At 45.3% G+C, this 21,027-nt stretch overlaps 1 protein-coding gene across 3 annotated transcripts in view; it reads right to left on the bottom strand.

Annotated features, from left to right (window-relative positions):
* ASPN (asporin) overlaps positions 1 to 21,027 on the bottom strand; it is a 199,372-nt gene that overhangs the window by 88,559 nt on the left and 89,786 nt on the right. For all 3 annotated transcript variants that reach the window (XM_078661389.1, XM_078661390.1, XM_078661391.1), the window contains exon 3: positions 17,538 to 17,650. In XM_078661389.1, coding sequence (XP_078517515.1) covers positions 17,538 to 17,650 — 113 coding nt within the window. The remainder of the gene's footprint in view (positions 1 to 17,537; positions 17,651 to 21,027) is intronic.

The following is a 21,027-nucleotide window of genomic DNA, read 5'->3' as shown; positions in this document are numbered from 1 at the left end:
CAGTATGAGTAGGTCCTTCAACAATCTGGACCAGACCCAAACCTGACAGTGTATCTGTCAGGTGCTCTGTTTCAGCATCGAACTGATATTCCAGATGGAAATTGAAGTCCCCCAAGATTGTACAATAATTTTTCAGTAAATATGATTCCAGTACTTGGCTGATTTAATCTACAAATTGCGCTTTGGTCCCTGGTGGAGGATAAATAAGCAGGTTGTTAAAGGATTGGGTTTTTGAGACTTCAATATTGAAAATAACAGCCTCCGTGCCTGTGGAAAGTATGGATTGCTGTGTACTCCCCCAGTGTCCAAAGTCACATTTACAAATCTATTGCTGTCCTTCAAGGACAACTTTCTCTTTGCAAATGAATACCACCCATTTTCAGGTATTAGTAAACAATCAATGCTATGCAAATGTAATTGCGGTGACAAACCATTGATACATTCTGTTGTGTATTGGTAAGAATAGGATACTCATTTCATGCCCCCTTTTCATATTGATTCACAAGGGGTTCCAATGTGTACACTGGGAGTTGCTGTGACATTTGTGACCTGTAATGTCTCTTAGATGAGAAGTCAGGTTTTTAACTTTCAAAGCCTGAAATTTGGCAAATGAAAGAACGCCCTTCTGCCTCGTGAAGAGGTGGGCGGGCCAACAAATTAACGGGAAAAGCCGAGCCAGACTGGGCTCTAAGAGCCCACACACGAGCAGAGGTTTGAAAATGTTTGGCACATGAACTGTGAAAAACAAAACTTTTACTTTAACATGCGTAAATGTTTTAACTTAGTACATGAGATTATATAACTTTATTGGGAAGCATTTGTTAAAAATGACAGTTCTAAACATCAACTTAAAAATATTCACGTGTCTCCGCATCTAACACCATGGCACCAGTGCCATTAGTGAAATATGAGGCAAGTCAGTAGTCATGTGTACCATGTATCTGGCCTAAATTCTTACATCGAGCAACATTATAGTCAATTTAAATCAGATACGAGGGAGGTGGCCTACCTGAACGCACGTATTTCAAAGTGCTTTCAAATACAATTAAGAAAAAATGAAACACAGTGAAATCAAATATTTGCCTAGAATCACGCAATTTTGTTAAGCATGGAAAAAATCCTAGGTTGTTTTTAATTCGTAGTTCCATAGGTTAGAACACAGGCACGCGGAAGCCACATTAAAGCTCAACTCTTTTTGGACTTGAGCGTCCAAGAGGAGCTAGAACTGATCCAGAGCCAGGCATCTGGCTGGAGCTTTCAGTTGCTCCCCCACTTCTAATGAAATCCTGTGGCTAGGAGCCCCTATTATTGCCTTGAATCGCAAGCAATGAAAAAGCTTTTCTAAGGGCTAAGATAAGAAGCATTATGTTAACAGCAGATGGACAAACGGGGGGCAGGTCTGTCTTCTGTCCCCATTGCGATGGTCATACTACAAGATGGTATCCCAAAGACTCATGTGATAGCTGCTTTATTTATCTCTCATATTTATTTTGCTGTTAGGTCCAGGAAGCTTTCATTGTAGACTTGCTTTTGCTTCTGTTATATGAAAAAAGAAGGACTATGATAAAGGCTCCCTTCCCGTTCGATCTTCGTTCCACATAAAAAGCAAAGCAGAAATGTAGTGAAGGCTCCACTGCTATCCAATCTTCTATGTGAAAGGAAGGTAGGAGAGTCAGGAAGCCTTCACTTTAGTTCTGGTTTTGTTTCTATGACCGCAAGACTATTGTATAGCTATAATGAAGTCTTTAGTTTTATCTGACCTTTGTTTAATTAAGGCTCCTTTGCTCTACAACGTTCACACTCTTCACTTGGATGGAATACAATGGAGGCTTGATTATAGCCCTTCTTTCACATATCTCTCAATTCGGCCTGATGGGGGCGTAGTTCTCACATCCGTTCATCATTCATCTTCCCTGTATCACCCAGGCTGCTGAGTGTCTGAGACTTCAGCGGCAGTTCCAAAGGGCAGACATAGAACTGCAGAGCTCTTAGCAGACTCTTTAGTTGCTAAGAAAATCAATGTACTTAGGGACATATTATCAAGAAAACTATTGCCACTCTTTCGGCACATATCGCCGAAAAAGCGGCTATTTTTTCTTCACACTATCTACAAGAACACTTAAATGTTCTTTAGCGCTTGTTTTCTCGAGATAGCTGCTTTTTTCCCCTGATATTTATCGCTAATGACATGCAAAGTAGGTGTCTCCTCATCAATACTACCTGAAAACAGTCGCAAACCAGACATCGCACTATTTACAATCCTGCGATGTCAACCAGCGATAGACTGCGATACAGGAAAACTCTCTAAGCGCGATTTGCGATTATCGCATTCCTTTGTTAATATGCCCCTAAGTGACCAATAAACTCTTTATTTATCATTGTTGCACGAAACACCTTTTCTTCAAACTATCACAGGAATGCCTCAACCGCTAATTTGACATATTTGTCTCATCATGTGCAAAGGAATACTAACATCACACAAGGTATTGTCCAGTGGCCCCATTGCAAAGAGTTGCTTGTGTTGTAAAGAGTAGAGACAGTGCAGTGTCATTCAAAACATGGCACCGATGAGCATTAACCTGTTAACCTGTTGAACTCCTGGGGCGTATTACACATTATCATTGTTTGCGCTCAAAAGGTGCGCTGGGCACAAACAATGATAATGTGCCCTATTATGGTAAATGTGCTGCCCGAGGGCAGCCGCAACCTTGCGCTGCCCTGGGAGCAGCGTATTCATGTGAAAACACGGAGAGGCTCTGTGTTTTCACTGTGCAGGAGGCACCCGCCTGCACTTTCAAAGAGGATTAGAGATCCCCTTGCAGGCCATGCTGTTTATCCCCTGCATAGGGATGCTCTCAGGGGGCACAACAGTGCTATACCTTTTATATGGCGCAGTGTCAGTGCACCTCCTGCCCTTCTGCCTCGTGAAGAGGTGGGCGGGCCAACAAATTAACGGGAAAAGCCGAGCCAGACTGGGCTCTAAGAGCCCACACACGAGCAGAGGTTTGAAAATGTTTGGCACATGAACTGTGAAAAACAAAACTTTTACTTTAACATGCGTAAATGTTTTAACTTAGTACATGAGATTATATAACTTTATTGGGAAGCATTTGTTAAAAATGACAGTTCTAAACATCAACTTAAAAATATTCACGTGTCTCCGCATCTAACACCATGGCACCAGTGCCATTAGTGAAATATGAGGCAAGTCAGTAGTCATGTGTACCATGTATCTGGCCTAAATTCTTACATCGAGCAACATTATAGTCAATTTAAATCAGATACGAGGGAGGTGGCCTACCTGAACGCACGTATTTCAAAGTGCTTTCAAATACAATTAAGAAAAAATGAAACACAGTGAAATCAAATATTTGCCTAGAATCACGCAATTTTGTTAAGCATGGAAAAAATCCTAGGTTGTTTTTAATACGTAGTTCCATAGGTTAGAACACAGGCACGCAGAAGCCACATTAAAGCTCAACTCTTTTTGGACTTGAGCGTCCAAGAGGAGCTAGAACTGATCCAGAGCCAGGCATCTGGCTGGAGCTTTCAGTTGCTCCCCCACTTCTAATGAAATCCTGTGGCTAGGAGCCCCTATTATTGCCTTGAATCGCAAGCAATGAAAAAGCTTTTCTAAGGGCTAAGATAAGAAGCATTATGTTAACAGCAGATGGACAAACGGGGGGCAGGTCTGTCTTCTGTCCCCATTGCGATGGTCATACTACAAGATGGTATCCCAAAGACTCATGTGATAGCTGCTTTATTTATCTCTCATATTTATTTTGCTGTTAGGTCCAGGAAGCTTTCATTGTAGACTTGCTTTTGCTTCTATTATATGAAAAAAGAAGGACTATGATAAAGGCTCCCTTCCCGTTCGATCTTCGTTCCACATAAAAAGCAAAGCAGAAATGTAGTGAAGGCTCCACTGCTATCCAATCTTCTATGTGAAAGGAAGGTAGGAGAGTCAGGAAGCCTTCACTTTAGTTCTGGTTTTGTTTCTATGACCGCAAGACTATTGTATAGCTATAATGAAGTCTTTAGTTTTATCTGACCTTTGTTTAATTAAGGCTCCTTTGCTCTACAACGTTCACACTCTTCACTTGGATGGAATACAATGGAGGCTTGATTATAGCCCTTCTTTCACATATCTCTCAATTCGGCCTGATGGGGGCGTAGTTCTCACATCCGTTCATCATTCATCTTCCCTGTATCACCCAGGCTGCTGAGTGTCTGAGACTTCAGCGGCAGTTCCAAAGGGCAGACATAGAACTGCAGAGCTCTTAGCAGACTCTTTAGTTGCTAAGAAAATCAATGTACTTAGGGACATATTATCAAGAAAACTATTGCCACTCTTTCGGCACATATCGCCGAAAAAGCGGCTATTTTTTCTTCGCACTATCTACAAGAACACTTAAATGTTCTTTAGCACTTGTTTTCTCGAGATAGCTGCTTTTTTCCCCTGATATTTATCGCTAATGACATGCAAAGTAGGTGTCTCCTCATCAATACTACCTGAAAACAGTCGCAAACCAGACATCGCACTATTTACAATCCTGCGATGTCAACCAGCGATAGACTGCGATACAGGAAAACTCTCTAAGCGCGATTTGCGATTATCGCATTCCTTTGTTAATATGCCCCTAAGTGACCAATAAACTCTTTATTTATCATTGTTGCACGAAACACCTTTTCTTCAAACTATCACAGGAATGCCTCAACCACTAATTTGACATATTTGTCTCATCATGTGCAAAGGAATACTAACATCACACAAGGTATTGTCCAGTGGCCCCATTGCAAAGAGTTGCTTGTGTTGTAAAGAGTAGAGACAGTGCAGTGTCATTCAAAACATGGCACCGATGAGCATTAACCTGTTAACCTGTTGAACTCCTGGGGCGTATTACACATTATCATTGTTTGCGCTCAAAAGGTGCGCTGGGCACAAACAATGATAATGTGCCCTATTATGGTAAATGTGCTGCCCGAGGGCAGCCGCAACCTTGCGCTGCCCTGGGAGCAGCGTATTCATGTGAAAACACGGAGAGGCTCTGTGTTTTCACTGTGCAGGAGGCACCCGCCTGCACTTTCAAAGAGGATTAGAGATCCCCTTGCAGGCCATGCTGTTTATCCCCTGCATAGGGATGCTCTCAGGGGGCACAACAGTGCTATACCTTTTAAATGGCGCAGTGTCAGTGCACCTCCTGCGGGCTTCTTTGCCTCTGCGCCCCTGTCTGTAATATGGTAAAAGGAATTCCCTCATGTGCATAGGGTACACCCCTATGCAAATGAGGGAACACCCTCTGAAGGTAGTGCTGGCGCATTAAGTGTGCCAGCGCAATTAGTATTATAGAAGGGGCGCAAAAGCGTCTGCCCCCCCTTCTTTAATACAAAACTGCCCTGGGGGCACGCAAAGTGGGCAGAAATGCCCATTGCACCCCCGGGGCACCTTCTGTAATACGGCCCCAGATGCACATATGCCTCTTTAACTCAAATAGATGATTATTTTTCCTCAAATCTGAAGCAATGGCGTTTTCTTTTTGTGGAGTAGCTGTCTCGTCAGTGTACCGGCTATCTACAGTCGTTGTATATACATTCAAATGACGTATGCAGCCTGGGGCTGTATTGGTTCCCTCATTAAGTTATCATTTTAACCATCTATCTTCCTTGACTGAGCCTCGTTTGGAAATGCATGCTTATGGGATACCATAGGATTCTACTTTCTACTTGTTTTAACAGCCAGTGACCTACGTAACAAAAAGTGTATCACAGACGAGAAGCCTTGTCTTGCTGTTCTATAAGAATCTGGAATCCCTGTCACAGATCCTAAAACAGCCCCTCACATCGTCATTTTCACAGGAAGCTGAAGGCATTCCTCTTCCATGAAAACTTCCTCTGTAACACGAGCTTCTGCCCCTCCCATGTATGCCAGCTAAAGAGAGCTCTACTATTTATACCCACACAATTCTGCAACTTTCTACTTGCTCTTGTGCAGCACTACTTTGCTTTATGGCTATGATCTAGTTCTTCATGGGCACCTATGTGCATGCATGGATCCATACATTATGTGAGGTCTTAGTTGATCGCGATTAACCCACCTGAGACCCTTTGTGTTTTGCTAGTAGAATTTGATAGATTTGCCAGCAGACTTTTGTTAAAACAGGCTCAATTTATTTCATTCATACTCTAAAATACCTATGTTTTTTTCCTGTACAATCTTAATCCAGAACACCTTTTCTACAGATGTAGAGGGAAAGTTGAAAAGCATAAGGCCGGCTGGCATTGTACCTGGCAGCATTAAAATTGAGTTTATGTGCCTTTCCAACACATAAAATGCATGATATCTATTAAGACTATTGGCAGAATGCCAATGTTTAAAAGTACCAGAAGTAAGTAAAGCTTTTGATAAGCTTTAATTATGTTATTATTGTAGGATTGTACAAAAATATCTAAAAGTAAAATTGTGATGTTTCCAAGTTTGTGTCCCTCAACCATCATATTATGTAGATTCCTGCCTGTAGTTCATATGACATACCCAGCCAGTACCCTCGCTCTCTTAGGAGCTCATTAATGTCAATGATACTCTAAATACGACACACTGGAAAACCACCACTTTTTTGGTGGATGTTCTGATCTGCCGTGCTCCAAATAAAGCCCTTAAACTCCACAATTAAAGCCAACTCTTAACATTTGCTTTTTTGTGTGAAAGTGCCACGAAAGAGTTATCTAATTCCATCTGTGAGCAAGGCAGAGAGCCGAAACGTTAGAATATGGAATGTGGTGCTGCTGTACCTGAGAAATAAACGTGGTCTGCAGTATTGGGCCTCACTTTGTGTCCTACAGTGGTGTAAGGATGGGCTGCTCCGTGCCCATTGTGTGAGGCCGCTCTGTAGTGTCCTGGGCTCCAGAACGGGGGACTGTGTGTGGATATATATACATATATATATATATATATATATATATATATATATATATTACCTACTGGCGGTCGCCAGTAGGTATATATAGTTAGGATTTTTTCTCTATGGGATTTTTGAAAATTCTATGTCTAATAACTTTGGCGTTTGTGGACGGAATTGGCTGAAATGTTCAGGAAAATGGAACATTTTGTTTCTGAGCAGCCACTGAAAATTTGGGGGGGGTTCGTCAAGGGGAGGCCGAGAAAAAAGGGGGGTCCCAAAACGCGTTTTTCCCATGTTAATTTCCATAGGGCGGTTGGCCTCACTTTTAGCCCGAACGGCTGAATGGATTTGCACGAAACTTGGCAAAATTGTAGGGACTGTTAGCCCGATGTGCCTTTGCTAGGTCTCAATATATGTGCTCCAGTGGATTTTGAGAAATTAACGTTCAAAAAAAGATATATATCTGTAACAGCGCTCCGGGTAGCGCTCCGGTTCGCGTACTTGACGCATAACGGAACTTCGCGAAGCGAAGCTGATTGGCTCTCCGGTGTCTGTCAACATTCTAAACAGTCCGGAGCGGCCGCCATCTTGTCTCTCGGTAGGATCGAGAGACAAGAGGAGGCCAAAACAAAGGGGGAAATGACCATAAGGGGGCATAGTAGATCCTCCCTGACCCCCTAGGTTTGATGTGGAGGCTTTAAAAGGGCCCCGCGGGGCAAAAAAAAAAAATATATCGTTTTTTTTCGTGGGGTGCGCCCGGTACGCGTAACGGAAAGCGGACTGGGGAGCGTACTACAAGGAAACAAGAATGATTGACTTTTAACTTATTGTATGTTTATAGACTTTTTTTTTTTTTTTTTTTTTCTGATGAGTGACGTCTCGGCCTATCTCCACGGGATGCAGTCCCTACCATCTCGGCGTTTAAGCCCAGGGGGACCGGTAGTGTAGGAGAGATAACGTCTGTTAACGGTCGATTCGAAGGAAATCAGGAAGTGTTGAAAAACATTGTCTGCGCCATCTTGCCTTTTTTCAAATGCCACACTTTTGTCGTGCACGGCAGCCATTTTAGATGCCTTGACCAGACCCACTCTCTGCACGCTGTCGATCCTTAGCATGGCTCCCCACCCTCGCAAGCATCTCCCCCAGGCACTGGTCACCCCCGCTCTCTGTCTTATGCATGGGCAATAAACCTCCCCCCATCTGCGCTGCTCTTCCTTGAGAACCACACCCTGTGCCCGCCCGACACCTCCCTTTCGCCCTATTCACTACCGCACCCTCTGACACTCCTCTTCCTCTGTGTCCGATTGTCCAGGCCGGTCCCAGGCTATCACCTAGCCTTGCAGATGTAGTTTATGGCCCCAGCTGTAAAGAATCACCCCTCTTCAAAGTAGTTACAGTAGATCAAGGCCCCCACCCGATGAGATCCGTCACACCACACGCGTTCCTACTATGTGAAAACCATCCTGTATTGTGATTGGGGAGGGGACCGAGCCTGAAGCGGAAGATTCCAGGGATGCCTCTTTGTACATCAAAGTTTTTACAATTATGTGTCACATTAAAAATATATAGCACTCCAACAAAGTAGTAGGATTATAAAACTTTAATAACTTATAAATATATACAACGCAACAAAAACAGTAAATACATTTAAACATTTTTTTGAAAAAAGAAGCAACAATGGTCAGTAGCTGTGTTTTGTGCGAATAGTCCCAAGGCAGCACAACGTGCTGAGTTCTGGACGGCACCCAGGTGATGTTACCTGGGTGCCGCACTGGTTTTTGGTATCCTACAATGCAGCTCTGAAAAATGGCGTGGGGCGTCCCGGGGGGTGCGGGGGGAGGCCTCGTCAGTAGCGGTCTGTTGTGCGAATAGTCCCAAGGCAGCAGAACGCGCTGAGATGTGGATGGCACCCAGGTGATGTCCAGTAAGTTGCCGCACTGGTTTTGGTATCCTACAATGCTGCTCCGAATAACGGCGTGGGGCGCCCCGGGGGGGGGGGGGTGAGGCGGCGTGAACGGGCCTCCCCAGGTGGAGGCTCGTCTGCTGTAGTGGGGCGCCCCTTTACCGTTTCAGTTGCCATTCCGCCCGCTTTTGGTACACTGTGCCAAAATCTGCCATTCAGCTGAGTTGCGCCCACTCTTGCGGTGCAGCGATAGGCGGCTGCCACAGGACTCTCAAAATGGCGGCAGGCTCTTTCCTTTTTGGGCCTGGTCCACTGAAATGGCCCTGGGACACCTTGGAACTCGGACGCTTGTCTGCTAGGTCTTGGACCCCATTCTCGAAAGCGTCCCCTCAGCCTTGAAGATTCTACAAAAGTCTTGGGGGCCCCCGACTCCTGCAGGCTTCCGGTGGGGAGCGGCTGCCATGATTGCTCGCGGAATGACCACGACGGAGCCACGAGATGGTGGTGCTTTCATGCTGACGCCAGCTTCAGTCTGAAACATCCAGAAACAAGGTGGGGCTTTCATCGTTTGGGAAAAAAAAAATGTTTTAATCCAATGAAAAGTGTTATTTTTAGGTCATATGATCAAGCCTTCCATCATTAGGAAACCAAAAGTAAAATGAACCAATGAAAAGTTTTATAAACAAGTCACATGACCTGTTATGCGGCATAGGGCTATAAAAAGCGTAGAAAATCCGTTGGCACGTGAGGCGGCGTCAGTAGCGGACAGATGTGCGAATAGGCCGAAGGCAGCACAACGCGCCAAGATCCGGATGGCACCGAGGTGGTGTCCAGCAAGTTGCTGCACTGGTGTGGCCATCCTACAATGCTGCGCCGAAAGTCGGCGTGGGGCGCCCCGTTGGCCTGTGAGTTCGCGTCAGTCAGTGGGGGCTGTTTGAGGATCTGACTGCATTGGAAAGCAATGTGATGCTGTGCGTCGCCCCCAAGATGGAGGTTCCTCTGCTGCAGTGGGGCGCCCCTTGGTGTTTCACTCGCTATGCAGCTGAGTTGCGTGCGCACTTGCGGCGAATAGGCCGAAGGCAGCACAACGCGCCGAGATCTGGATGGCACCGAGGTGGTGTCCAGCAAGTTGCCGCACTGGTGTGGCCATCCTACAATGCTGCGCCGAAAGTCGGCGTGGGGTGCCCCGTTGGCCTGTGAGGTGGCGTCAGTAGCGGACCGATGTGTGAATAGGCCGGAACCAGCACAAGGCGACAAGATCCGGATGGCACCGAGGTGGTGTCATAGTTGAGAGTTCTGAGCAGCGCTTGTAACACTGTCTGAAGCTTATTTGCACCTGCTGCAGCTTCACTATTGCCCTGGTGTGGCCTAAGATCGCCCATGACATAGGCGGCCGCCTCCCGGGGTCCGGCGGAACTTTTTTCCTTTTCCTTTGTGCATCTTGTCCCACAATCCGTTTGACCTGAAGACACGACCAGGTCCCTGAATGTGTGCAGGGGGACGCTATTGATTGAATCAAAATGGCGGCTTCACAGAAAGCTGACTCAAGCGTTGCTGCTGATGCTATACAGACAAAAACTGGTTTTCAGTTTGTACATTCTTCAGGATTTTTCCATCCAAGGCTGGTTGAGAGTTTGTAGAACAATGGCTTCAGATTTTCAACATACTACTCTTCAACATTCTTCCTAAATGTAACAATGTGAGAGTCACTAGGAGAACGGTGTAGTGAGGGCCACAAACGGCTGTTTATCTTTCCTTTCAAAATGCTGCCAACAATATTTTCGGAATGGAAGACACCACAAGGCGCTGAGATTCGGTTGGCACCGAGGTGGTGTCCAGCAAGTTGCCGCACTGGTGTGGCCATCCTACACTGCTGCGCCGAAAGTCGGCGTGGGGTGCCCGAAGGGGGAGGGGGGAGGCGGCGCAAACGAGCCTCTCCCGCTTCTCCATGTGGAGGCACTTCATCTGCAGTGGGGCGCCGAGATCCGGATGGCACCGAGGTGGTGTCTAGCAAGTTGCCGCACTGGTGTGGCCATCCTACAATGCTGCGCCGAAAGACGGCGTGGGGTGCCCGAAGGGGGGGGGGGAGGCGGCGCAAACGAGCCTCTCCCGCCTCTCCAGATTGAGGCACTTCATCTGCAGTGGAGCGCCGTCTAGCTGAGTTTCGCCCGCTCTTGCTGCTACAGCGACAGGCGGCTGCAACAGGACTCTCAAAATGGCGGCCTGTTCTTTGGATTTGGGCCTGGTCCACTAAAATGGCCCTGGGACACCTTAGAACTCGGACGCTCTAATTTTTTTTCCTTTCCTCTACATGCAAAAAAGGTAAATCCCGGTACGTTACCTGCCTCATCTGCCACGATGTACTCTCCAGAAGAACCGAAAAAAAATATAGTTATGGTAATTATACCATGCATCGTCATATGGAGAGGTGGCACCGATTAATTATAGTGCTGCACAAAAGAGAGATTTGGAGGACAACCCCCGACCTGCCAGTACATTCACCAAAGAAGTGGCAATGACAGCATGAGAGGCAAGGGAAACGGTCCCAAATATTCAGAAGAACTTTGGAAAGATTAAAATGACATGTTTAGATTGTGGCAAATTAATTTCATGTGGACAGATGATTGTTACTCTAATAAATACAGCATATGAACATCATCATAGTCGATGGTTGGTGGAGACATTTTGACTATATCCTGGACCTGCCCGTCCTCGCCCAAAATATTTACAACAAGGGGTGGTGATGGACAGAGTCTCTGAATTAAGCAGAATACTCTCACCCAGTCAAGAGATCAGGGCTAGATCCAACACCGTTTTTTAGCTCATTGCACCATCCCAGTTTCAGAACCCGGCTGTATGCAAATTAGTCTGTCCCTGGCCCAGTGCATCATGGGAACAGGGCAGACCAGACTACAAAAGCCAATTCTTACACTGGGAAGGAAACTTGGCTTGGTAGTTTGGTCTGCCCTGTTCCCATGATGCACTGGGCCAGGGACAGACTAATTTGCATATAGCCAGGTTCTGAACTGGGATGGTGCAGTGAGCTAAAAAAAGGTGATGGATCAAGCCCTGATCTGTTGACTGGGTAGGAGTGTTCTGATTAACTCAGATACTCTGTCCATCACCACCCCCTTTTGAAAATATTTTGGCCACCATGAGTGTGGAAGGGTATGCTCAGACATGAGTCCCTTGCTCACTGCACCATCAGGATTCAAGCAAGCCGGGCCGAAGACGGCTGTAATGCCAGAAACCGGTCCCCGGAAGCTTGTTTCCTTTCCAGTGAAGAATTGGCTTGGTAGTTTGGTCTGCCCTGTTCCCATGATGCACTGGGCCAGGGACAGACTAATTTGCATATAGCCAGGTTCTGAACTGGGATGGTGCAGTGAGCTAAAAAACGGTGATGGATCAAGCCCTGATCTGTTGACTGGGTAGGAGTGTTCTGATTAACTCAGATACTCTGTCCATCACCACCCCCTTTTGAAAATATTTTGGCCACCATGAGTGTGGAAGGGTATGCTCAGACATGAGTCCCTTGCTCACTGCACCATCAGGATTCAAGCAAGCCGGGCCGAAGACGGCTGTAATGCCAGAAACCGGTCCCCGGAAGCTTGTTTCCTTTCCAGTGAAGAATTGGCTTGGTAGTTTGGTCTGCCCTGTTCCCATGATGCACTGGGCCAGGGACAGACTAATTTGCATATAGCCAGGTTCTGAACTGGGATGGTGCAGTGAGCTAAAAAACGGTGATGGATCAAGCCCTGATCTGTTGACTGGGTAGGAGTGTTCTGATTAACTCAGATACTCTGTTCATCACCACCCCCTTTTGAAAATATTCTCGCCCAAAATGGCGCCGGAATAAATGGGACTCGTAACTCCTTGTTGTGTACTGGTTGCACAACCTTGATATCACGAGATACGTATGCAGTTTTGAAGCACATGGCGGGCGGGGACGAGAATTGATTGAATATTTCGACATCCCTATTGATATTAAGTTCTGATGTGTTATTGATTACTGTACTATTAAAAGTTCGAATTAACGTCACCCATGGTACTTGCCCGCAAATGTATATCTAGATAATTTTATTGTAACTGGCCCTGTCGTATTTTAATTATAAAATGTACGTCCACCGATTCCGCAACTGTTAGACACCTTAGTTCTTGCAACCTAATGGCCCGCCCGTTACGTTCCTCTACAGTGTAAATGTCTCCTCATCATATACGATTACAGTTTGCTCCGTGGCCGGCCCACGTGGTTATAGGCCCGTATTTGTATACTGACATTTTCACAATAAAGGTTTTTAAAAGAAAACATGGTAGTAGTATTTACATTGGTAAAGTTTTTAATAATAGTCACTGTTTTCGAATCAGTAAAAGGCAAGTGAAATAAAGCAGTCCAATTACATGAAGGGTAAAAGGTATAATACGCAGGAACGCAGTAAAGATAAATGGTCAAGGGCTGTTGTGTTTTCTACTCCTGCAACATAAAGTGATCGATAAGAATCTGATATTCAGGCGTATCGGCGACTAAGACACCAGGCCGAGCCTCTTTTGCTCAACGGCTCCGTCATGGGACGAAGAAACGCCCTTTTTCTCGAAAAAGGAATATATTTTACTTGCAGGACAGTTGTAAATTTTCCGGGAAAGTACATTAGCTTGCAACATTATAACATATATGTTTAAGAAAAAATAATGTTCGAAAGTAATAAAAAGTGTAATTTTTAGGTCATATGACCAAGCCTTTCATCATTAGAATAAGAAAAGTCAAATTAACCAATGAAAAGTTTTATTAACAAGTCACATGACCTGTTATGCTTACGTTACGCGCTGCGCGGCGCGCCCCGGATCGCTTCCGGGAAGCTGCGCTTCGCGCACCGGAGCACTTCCGGATGCGCTAACGCGGCGCGTCATATGACGCATTACGCAACAACGCAGGTCCAGAATATAGTCAAAATGTCTCCACCAACCAGCGGTCGGAACACAACCCCTTTCAGCAGGCTAAATAGTTCTGTTAAATGACAACAGAAGGGACAGGCAACAAGAACCATCAGTCAAAGAGGGGAGGGCAAGTTCTTCTCTACCGGGTCACGTTGGGGCGCTACCGGAACTGATCGAATTGGTAGTCTACAGTGTTTCTGGATGTTTCAGACTGAAGCTGGCGTCAGCATGAGAGCACCACCATCTCGTAGCTCCGTCGTGGCCATTCCATGAGCAAAATGGCAGCCGCTCCCCACCAGAAGCCTGTGGGAGTCGGGGGCCCCCAAGACTTTTGTAGAATCTTCAAGGCTGAGGGGACGCTTTCGAGAATGGAGCCCAAGCCCTAGCAGACAAGCGTCCGAGTTCCAAGGTGTCGCAGGGCCATTTTAGTGGACCACGCCCAAATCTGAAGAGCCGGCCGCCATTTTGAGAGTCCTGTGGCAGCCGCCTATCGCTGCAGTGCAAGAGCGGGAGCAACTCAACTACATGGTGAGCGAGACGCTGTAGTCGCAAGAGCGGCCGGTAAACAGCTGAATAGCGGAAGAGGCACAGTGTAGCAAAAGCGGGCGGAATGGCAAGTGAAACGGTAAAGGGGCGCCCCACTACAGCGTGTCTTTAGGTCAAACGGATTGTGGGACAAGGTCAAGAATGGAAGAGTCACCAAAAGGCAAAAAGTTCCGCTTGACCCCGGGAGCCGGCCACCTATGTCGGGGGCGATCTCAGGCCACACCAGGGCAACACGACTTGGGGAGGGGGCCGGAGCCAAGCGCCCCCTCCGAGTCCGCGCCATCACACCGTCCCTCGGGGGCCTCCGTCAAGCGGTTCAGGGAGGCACCGCATCACATTGTTTTCAAATGCAGTCACGTCCTCAAACAGCCCCCACTTACATTGAGAATAGTGAAGCTGTAGCAGGTGCAAATAAGCTTCAGACAGTCTAACAAGCACTCCTCAAAACTTTGAACTATCAGAGTGCATGAGTTTCATGCTCGATCGATTGAGCTAGCCGGATCGGGCAACAAAAACTATAAAATAGTTATGTAAATAGTTATTTAATAAAATGTTTTACCCTGTTACTTTGCTGGTGTGTTGTATATATTTGTAATATTTGCATAGAGTTTATCGTTATTTTGGGCGGGGTGGGTGGCGGAGCCGAGCTGTCTTGCAGCCATCATGGTGTGGAGCTCAGTTCATCTCACTAGTTTCGTATTTCTCATGAGGGGTTGTTCCTAATGTTTCTATTTTAGCGAGGTCAAAAAGAGATCCCATTAGTGGCCTACTGATTTTGCTCGATTCCTTTTGTTTTTTTACACGATTTTTCACTATCTGCAAAGACTAAACAGAGTATTGCGACTCTGTGCTTGTTTGTAAATAGAGAATGAACCAAAGAGAACCAATTCTAAAACAGTAAATGCTTGGATAACAATCAATCAAATGGAGAGAGAAGCAGGCACGACGGATTACAACGGGGGCAAAGGCCTGCGTTAACTACCCTTCACTATCTGCAAAGAGAGAGTACTCCTAATAGAAATGAGGGGGGGGCAGCATTCAAAGCAGATCAGTGTGCATAAACACGAAAATATTTTTACTTACCACGTACTTGACATTCGACAGCTTTTGATATTTGCTATTAAAAAACCATTGAAATTCACTGAAAAAACCATAGGTTAGAGACCATATATAGTTAGGAATTAGCATTTACAAAACCACGAAAATTCACTGAAAAAACCATAGGTTATCGACCATATATAGTTAGGGATTAGCATTTACAAAACCTTATTTTACTCGCACAAAACCATTGAAATTCGCATATATAGTTAGTTGCGCTAACTATATATCGCGCACCCGCAATCCACTGCTGATGATGTCACATATTACATCATTCATGACATGGTCAGTGACATCACTGATGACATCACTGATGACATCTCAATATATATATATAAAGGATTAAAGACTCAGTAAAACATCTCTCAATTACATTTCATGATGAAACAATTATCTAGAAGTGTAGAAAAACTGCAATGTGAAATTCAGTTCACTGATTTAATAAATCAACAGTGTGTGGTACAAGCTCTAAATTTCCAACACGATTCTAGAAGACCAAATGACTAATGAAGATTTTCATTTATGAAATCAGTATCTCCACATCCAATAGTGTATCACCACTGGACTATATGGAATGGAATGAGAATTTATATAGCGCAAAACTGCCACCCTACGGGTATCCTGGCACTTGGATAATAAATAACATCAAGACAGCAAACTCAATTGTCAATACCCACAGAGCTAATAGGTATTCCTTGGAAAGAGACAGGTTTTCAGGCTCTTCCTAAACCAAATCAATGAGCTTTCCTGCCTAAGATTCAGAGGCAGCTCATTCTAGGTATGTGAGGCAAGTACTCCGAAAGCTCTACCCCCCTTCCGGGATTTCTTAAATCTGGTAGTTGTAATCAGATTGGTATTTGATGATCGGAGCTGCCTCCTTGGGTTATACCAAGTAAACATTTCTTGCACATTTCCCTGTCCATGTGCTGCCCTATACACGATGCAGAGAGATTTAAAATAAATTCTCTCCTTAATGGGCAACCAATGGAGATCTTTTAACGCCAGTGTCGTAGAGGACCCATGTTGTCTGTTTAGCGCCAGCTTTTCTGCCACTGCCTGCACCCTCTGTAGCCTCTGCACAATATATAGTGGTGCTCCCAAATATAGGGAATTGCAATAATCCAACCTTCTCAATATTACACTTCTCACTACCAGCAGTCGAGAGTCTTCTGGGAGTAGAGGAAGGATCTTACGCAATACTCGTAGCAGAGAAATGCATACACTGGCCGTTTTGTTGGCTTGTATGTCCATTTGAAGATTTTCGTCAACCATAACTCCCAGATTACGTACCACTTTATCCGGAACCAAAGGTTCATCCTCCGGAGTGAATTTAAATTCTATCGGCAGATGTCGGGACTCTCTGGTAGCTGGACAGTACACCACCTCAGTTTTCCCCCATTCAGCTGTAGGGAGTTTTTCCTGAGCCAACTTGCAGTTTGACACATACACTCCTGGAAGGTGTCCATAGACACCGCATGTTTCCCCTCCAGGGAGAATATCAATTGAGTGTCATCCGCATAGTTGAACAGGTCTACCCAAAAAGACTTAATAAGGGGGAAAAGAGGACGTAAATAGATGTTAAACAAAATTGGGCTCATTGCCGAGCCCTGTGGCATGCCGTGGTGTACTGGGGACATGTCCGATATAAACGGTGTTAAAGATACAGCTTGTTGTCTTCCGGACAGGTACGATCGTAGCCACTGCAAGGCTCGACCTTTAATCCCCATGCTTTCCAGTCTCTCAACCAACATGACCTGGCTTACCGTGCCAAATGCGGCTGACATGTCCAAAAATATATTGTATTCAAATTTTCCAAACAAAACATAACTATTATTAGCGTACAAGTTAACTCTACCCTCCCCTTCTTTCGGTGCCCTATTTAGAATTTATCACCAATTTCACTGACTTAAACCAGCCACACCTTTATATATTTAAAATCATTACAAATATTTGACCAGTAAGTAGTATGTGTCAGAGCTAAAAACGAGACAGAAAATACGTAGTGTTTGAGAGCGAAAAAAGCTAAAAACAAGGTTATAACTGAAACAACTCAGCAGCATTATGCAATGTTTATTGATCTAGAAGTGGTAATATTAACAAGTGTCTGGTGAAATGATTTAATTGTCAGAAAACTACTCTATAAACAAAACTGAACTTACATAAAGAGATGTGAGTCCTTTGAAGTCATTTTCCTTTATTTCTCTGATTTTGTTGTTTTGTAGATCTAATAGTCGGGTATCGGGTGGTATTTTGCTTGGAATAGAGATCAAATCTGTCAGGTGTTTAGAAAAGAAAATGTGAGCATGTCAGTCTAAACTGCATTTAGATAAAAATTTGATTTCAAAATCTCAAATATTATTCAGAATGTATAAATATCAAGTAATACATGATGACACATACAACTCAGTACTGTCAGGCGGTTGAAGTATAGTGAAAGCTGTGTTTACAATAGTACCAGAGGCAAATCATTTTTGGGAATTTCTTCCTGGTGCCTTTCTCAATGCAGTCATATATAGTAGTGGTGTAAGCCCACTAAGAGTTTACTACTTCATTGTCATTATAAGAGTGGGCCAGAAGGCATGAAGTTTCATATAGCTTTCAAGTTTCTGCCTCCACGAAAGAGTGATGTGATTGTTTTCCTTCATTGGCGTAAGTTTGGTGCGTTGATTCTATTGAGACACGTAAGTGCTTTGTCATATTGTAAAAAGAGCCTCTTCTTCCATGCACCGTGAGGTATTGTTTTGCAGCCTTGAGGTTCATATTGCCAGCAGCAGGAATAGGCAACAGGGCATCTTAGTGGTGGCCGCTGCACAACGAAAATGGGGTGGTGGGGGTGGGGCTAGGGGGAAGGACAGGGGAATTGAGGGGAAAAATATATTTTTAAAAACGTGTGGCCACCTTGGTGCTTGACTCCCAGCAGTCTCTGGGAAGGTACAGGCTCCTCACCCAATCCCGATGCTGCTCTAATGATACGAGAGCATCACCAGGATTGGTATGAGCAGCTCTACTGCCTGGGAGCCTGCAGATTTTCTCCAATTCGGCTGTGGGCACAGCTGAGTTGGAGAAATCGAAGTGCGCATGTCTGTTTGGCTGGGCTGAGACAGCTGGCCGAACTTGGATTTGCACTTCTAAGTGCCCACCACTCCTGCCTGTTATGCCCCCCTCGCCACAAACAAACGCACTGTCAGCCAGAGCCCATCACAGAAAATTAACATGATAATATTGTTTTTATATCATCTTATTTTTCTGCGATTGACTCTGACCAGTGGGAATCGCGGTGAGGAGGAGAGAAGGGGAGGGCAGCCGGAGAAACCAGAGAGGAGGTAAGTGTTTTTTTTCTTATTTTTAAAAAATTGGGAGTGGGATTTGGGAGGGTGAAAAGGAATGGAGCAAAGAAGAGTGGAGCGTAGTTCCACTGAGTTTTTTTTTTATCTGTGGGACCCAGCGGAGTGACACTTCACGTACTCCGCCCACCCTTACACATTAGCTGCCTCTTAAAAAGGCTGAAAGAAAAGACTAGACAGTCTTTAGATATGTTGAGTTCGACCTTTACCTATAAAAGCAAGGTACAAAATGGTATTTGGCATGCATTCAAGAACTTTAGTTTGTCAATTCACAGGATTATAGATTCATCCATACAAAGACCCCTATTTGTAAAGCCTTCCTGCAGAGGTATGATGAAGACAACTCAGAGAGAGTCTTGGGATGGAAAGGTCCTGTGTATGGTACGCCATCAAGTCCCTATACTGCATGCTCAAACTGCCCCTCTAATATAGTGTGGGCGCAAAGGTCTATACCTATACTTGCTTATAATGGGTTTGGACTTGTCCTCGACCTGGAGGGAAACACCAAGCAAACCTTCTCAGTGACAGCAGGACTACTATCCCTGTCACAGGTTTCACACATGTAGAGCAGTGGTGGCAGCATACTGTTTCTTGTGGTAAGCATAGTATGACCAGGCTTTTTTACCTGCATCATGGGAATGTCAACCTACTGGCCCATTCACCTAATGTTCTGCTGCTAACAAGAATCCAGAAACCCAGTACTGAGATCCAGTGCACCTGAACATATGAATGCATGCTAATGGAGTTGGTATGCAGTGCAAGAGTGCCTAAGTCAACCACAGTGACATTTGACTGTTGGTACCATTCTGGAAGCCCCTGGGCTGTTCATGTGCACAAGATGGAGGTGAGGTTGCTATCCCGGTCAGTGGAAGTGTATTGCTGACGTGGGGAATTAAGAGACAGGCTTTCCTTTAGAAAGTTGATTAGGTCATTTCTGATACAGAGGGTTGGCAATTAGTCTAGACTTCAATTTGATGGATGACAGGGTTGGAGGGTGGCACTACAGTATGTGTGTCAGGGTATGAAAGGTCAATTAAAATGGGATCAGCATGTTGTCTCTTTTCCTGATCACTATCAAATGTGGCTCTTGATAGTCAAGATAAAAACTTCTCACACCTCTGTATGCCTCTGTGGTGGGTGCTCCACACTTGAGCTAGCCCTGCTGTGAGGAGCATCACTCAAGACACAGGCTGAGTCTGGACAATTGTCTGAAAAGAACACATGAAAGGGAAATTGATCCAACCTGGTTCTGCAAAGGCATAAAAAAAAAAATCTCCTGTCTGCTAACTCTGCCTACAAGCTGCTAAACCACTTAATGTTCCAGTTCCAAGTTCTCTTCAACTGAGGCGAGGGTGCTCCTCAGGATACCCAGATAATTACTCTGCAATTAAGACTGGAGTCTGCCTGACAAGCAGCTTCCCAGTGGTTAAGCCTGGAGTCTCTTTTGTCCTCGGAGCCAAGGAGTCTTGCCTGAGTGGGAGGAAATGAGTGCACCGACCCTGCAAGATGAGCTGTGTAAATGGCGTGATCAGGATCATTGATCCAACTTCGCTCCAGATGGAGGAGACACAACACTTTCAGAAGTTAGAAGTGTGCTGTGTATCCTCCCCAAGTTACCCCGTCGTTGCCACCAAGGTACTAGTGTCCAGTCTGACTAAATCCAAGAAAGAGACTGCTGTGGGGTCATTACCACTGAAGAAGTAAAGACTGCAATCCTGCTGTACTCACCAAGGTACTCCTTGTAAGTAGCATATCTGGTACTACCCACAAGAGTCCCTGGGGTGATCTCTACTCGAAACAGCTACGCCAGTGTCTCGAGGCATCGTATACTGAAGTTAGCACTTGGCAGCTGTGGTGACAAAGAACTCATTGACCAATCGAATTCTGCCAGCATGCCGCAGCATAGCAACAAGAAATGTTTTAGTGGTGCAGGAGCACCACATTTTGAAAAAAGGACTGCCAGCCACCTCTCTCCAGTGAAGCCCTAGCAAGACTGATAAACACTCACCGGAGTAATGAAAGACACCTGTAATGACTGAATTCTGGGGCACGGAAGAGTACCAATGTCAGAAGTCTATGTTCCTGCCATGGCCCACCACGGGCTCACTGTATGATTATGAGCCACACACCTTGAACGGGACTGCTGCATGCTAAGTCTACAAGTTCTGCTCACCACAGTGGAAAGACCCAGCATTGCCCAGTGCTGCACCAGAAGAAACAGGTTAGATAATATCTGTGCCAAGAGCCCAACAGAGAGACTTTCTGCTAGGAGAGGCGGAGGAGCATTGCACCTATATATAGAGAC

The sequence above is a fragment of the Lissotriton helveticus genome, chromosome 9 (assembly GCF_964261635.1).
Source record: "Lissotriton helveticus chromosome 9, aLisHel1.1, whole genome shotgun sequence".
NCBI classification, from domain to species: Eukaryota; Metazoa; Chordata; class Amphibia; order Caudata; family Salamandridae; genus Lissotriton; species Lissotriton helveticus.
Note: the sequence above shows the minus strand (reverse complement) of the source record. Positions and strands in the feature narration are given on the sequence as shown.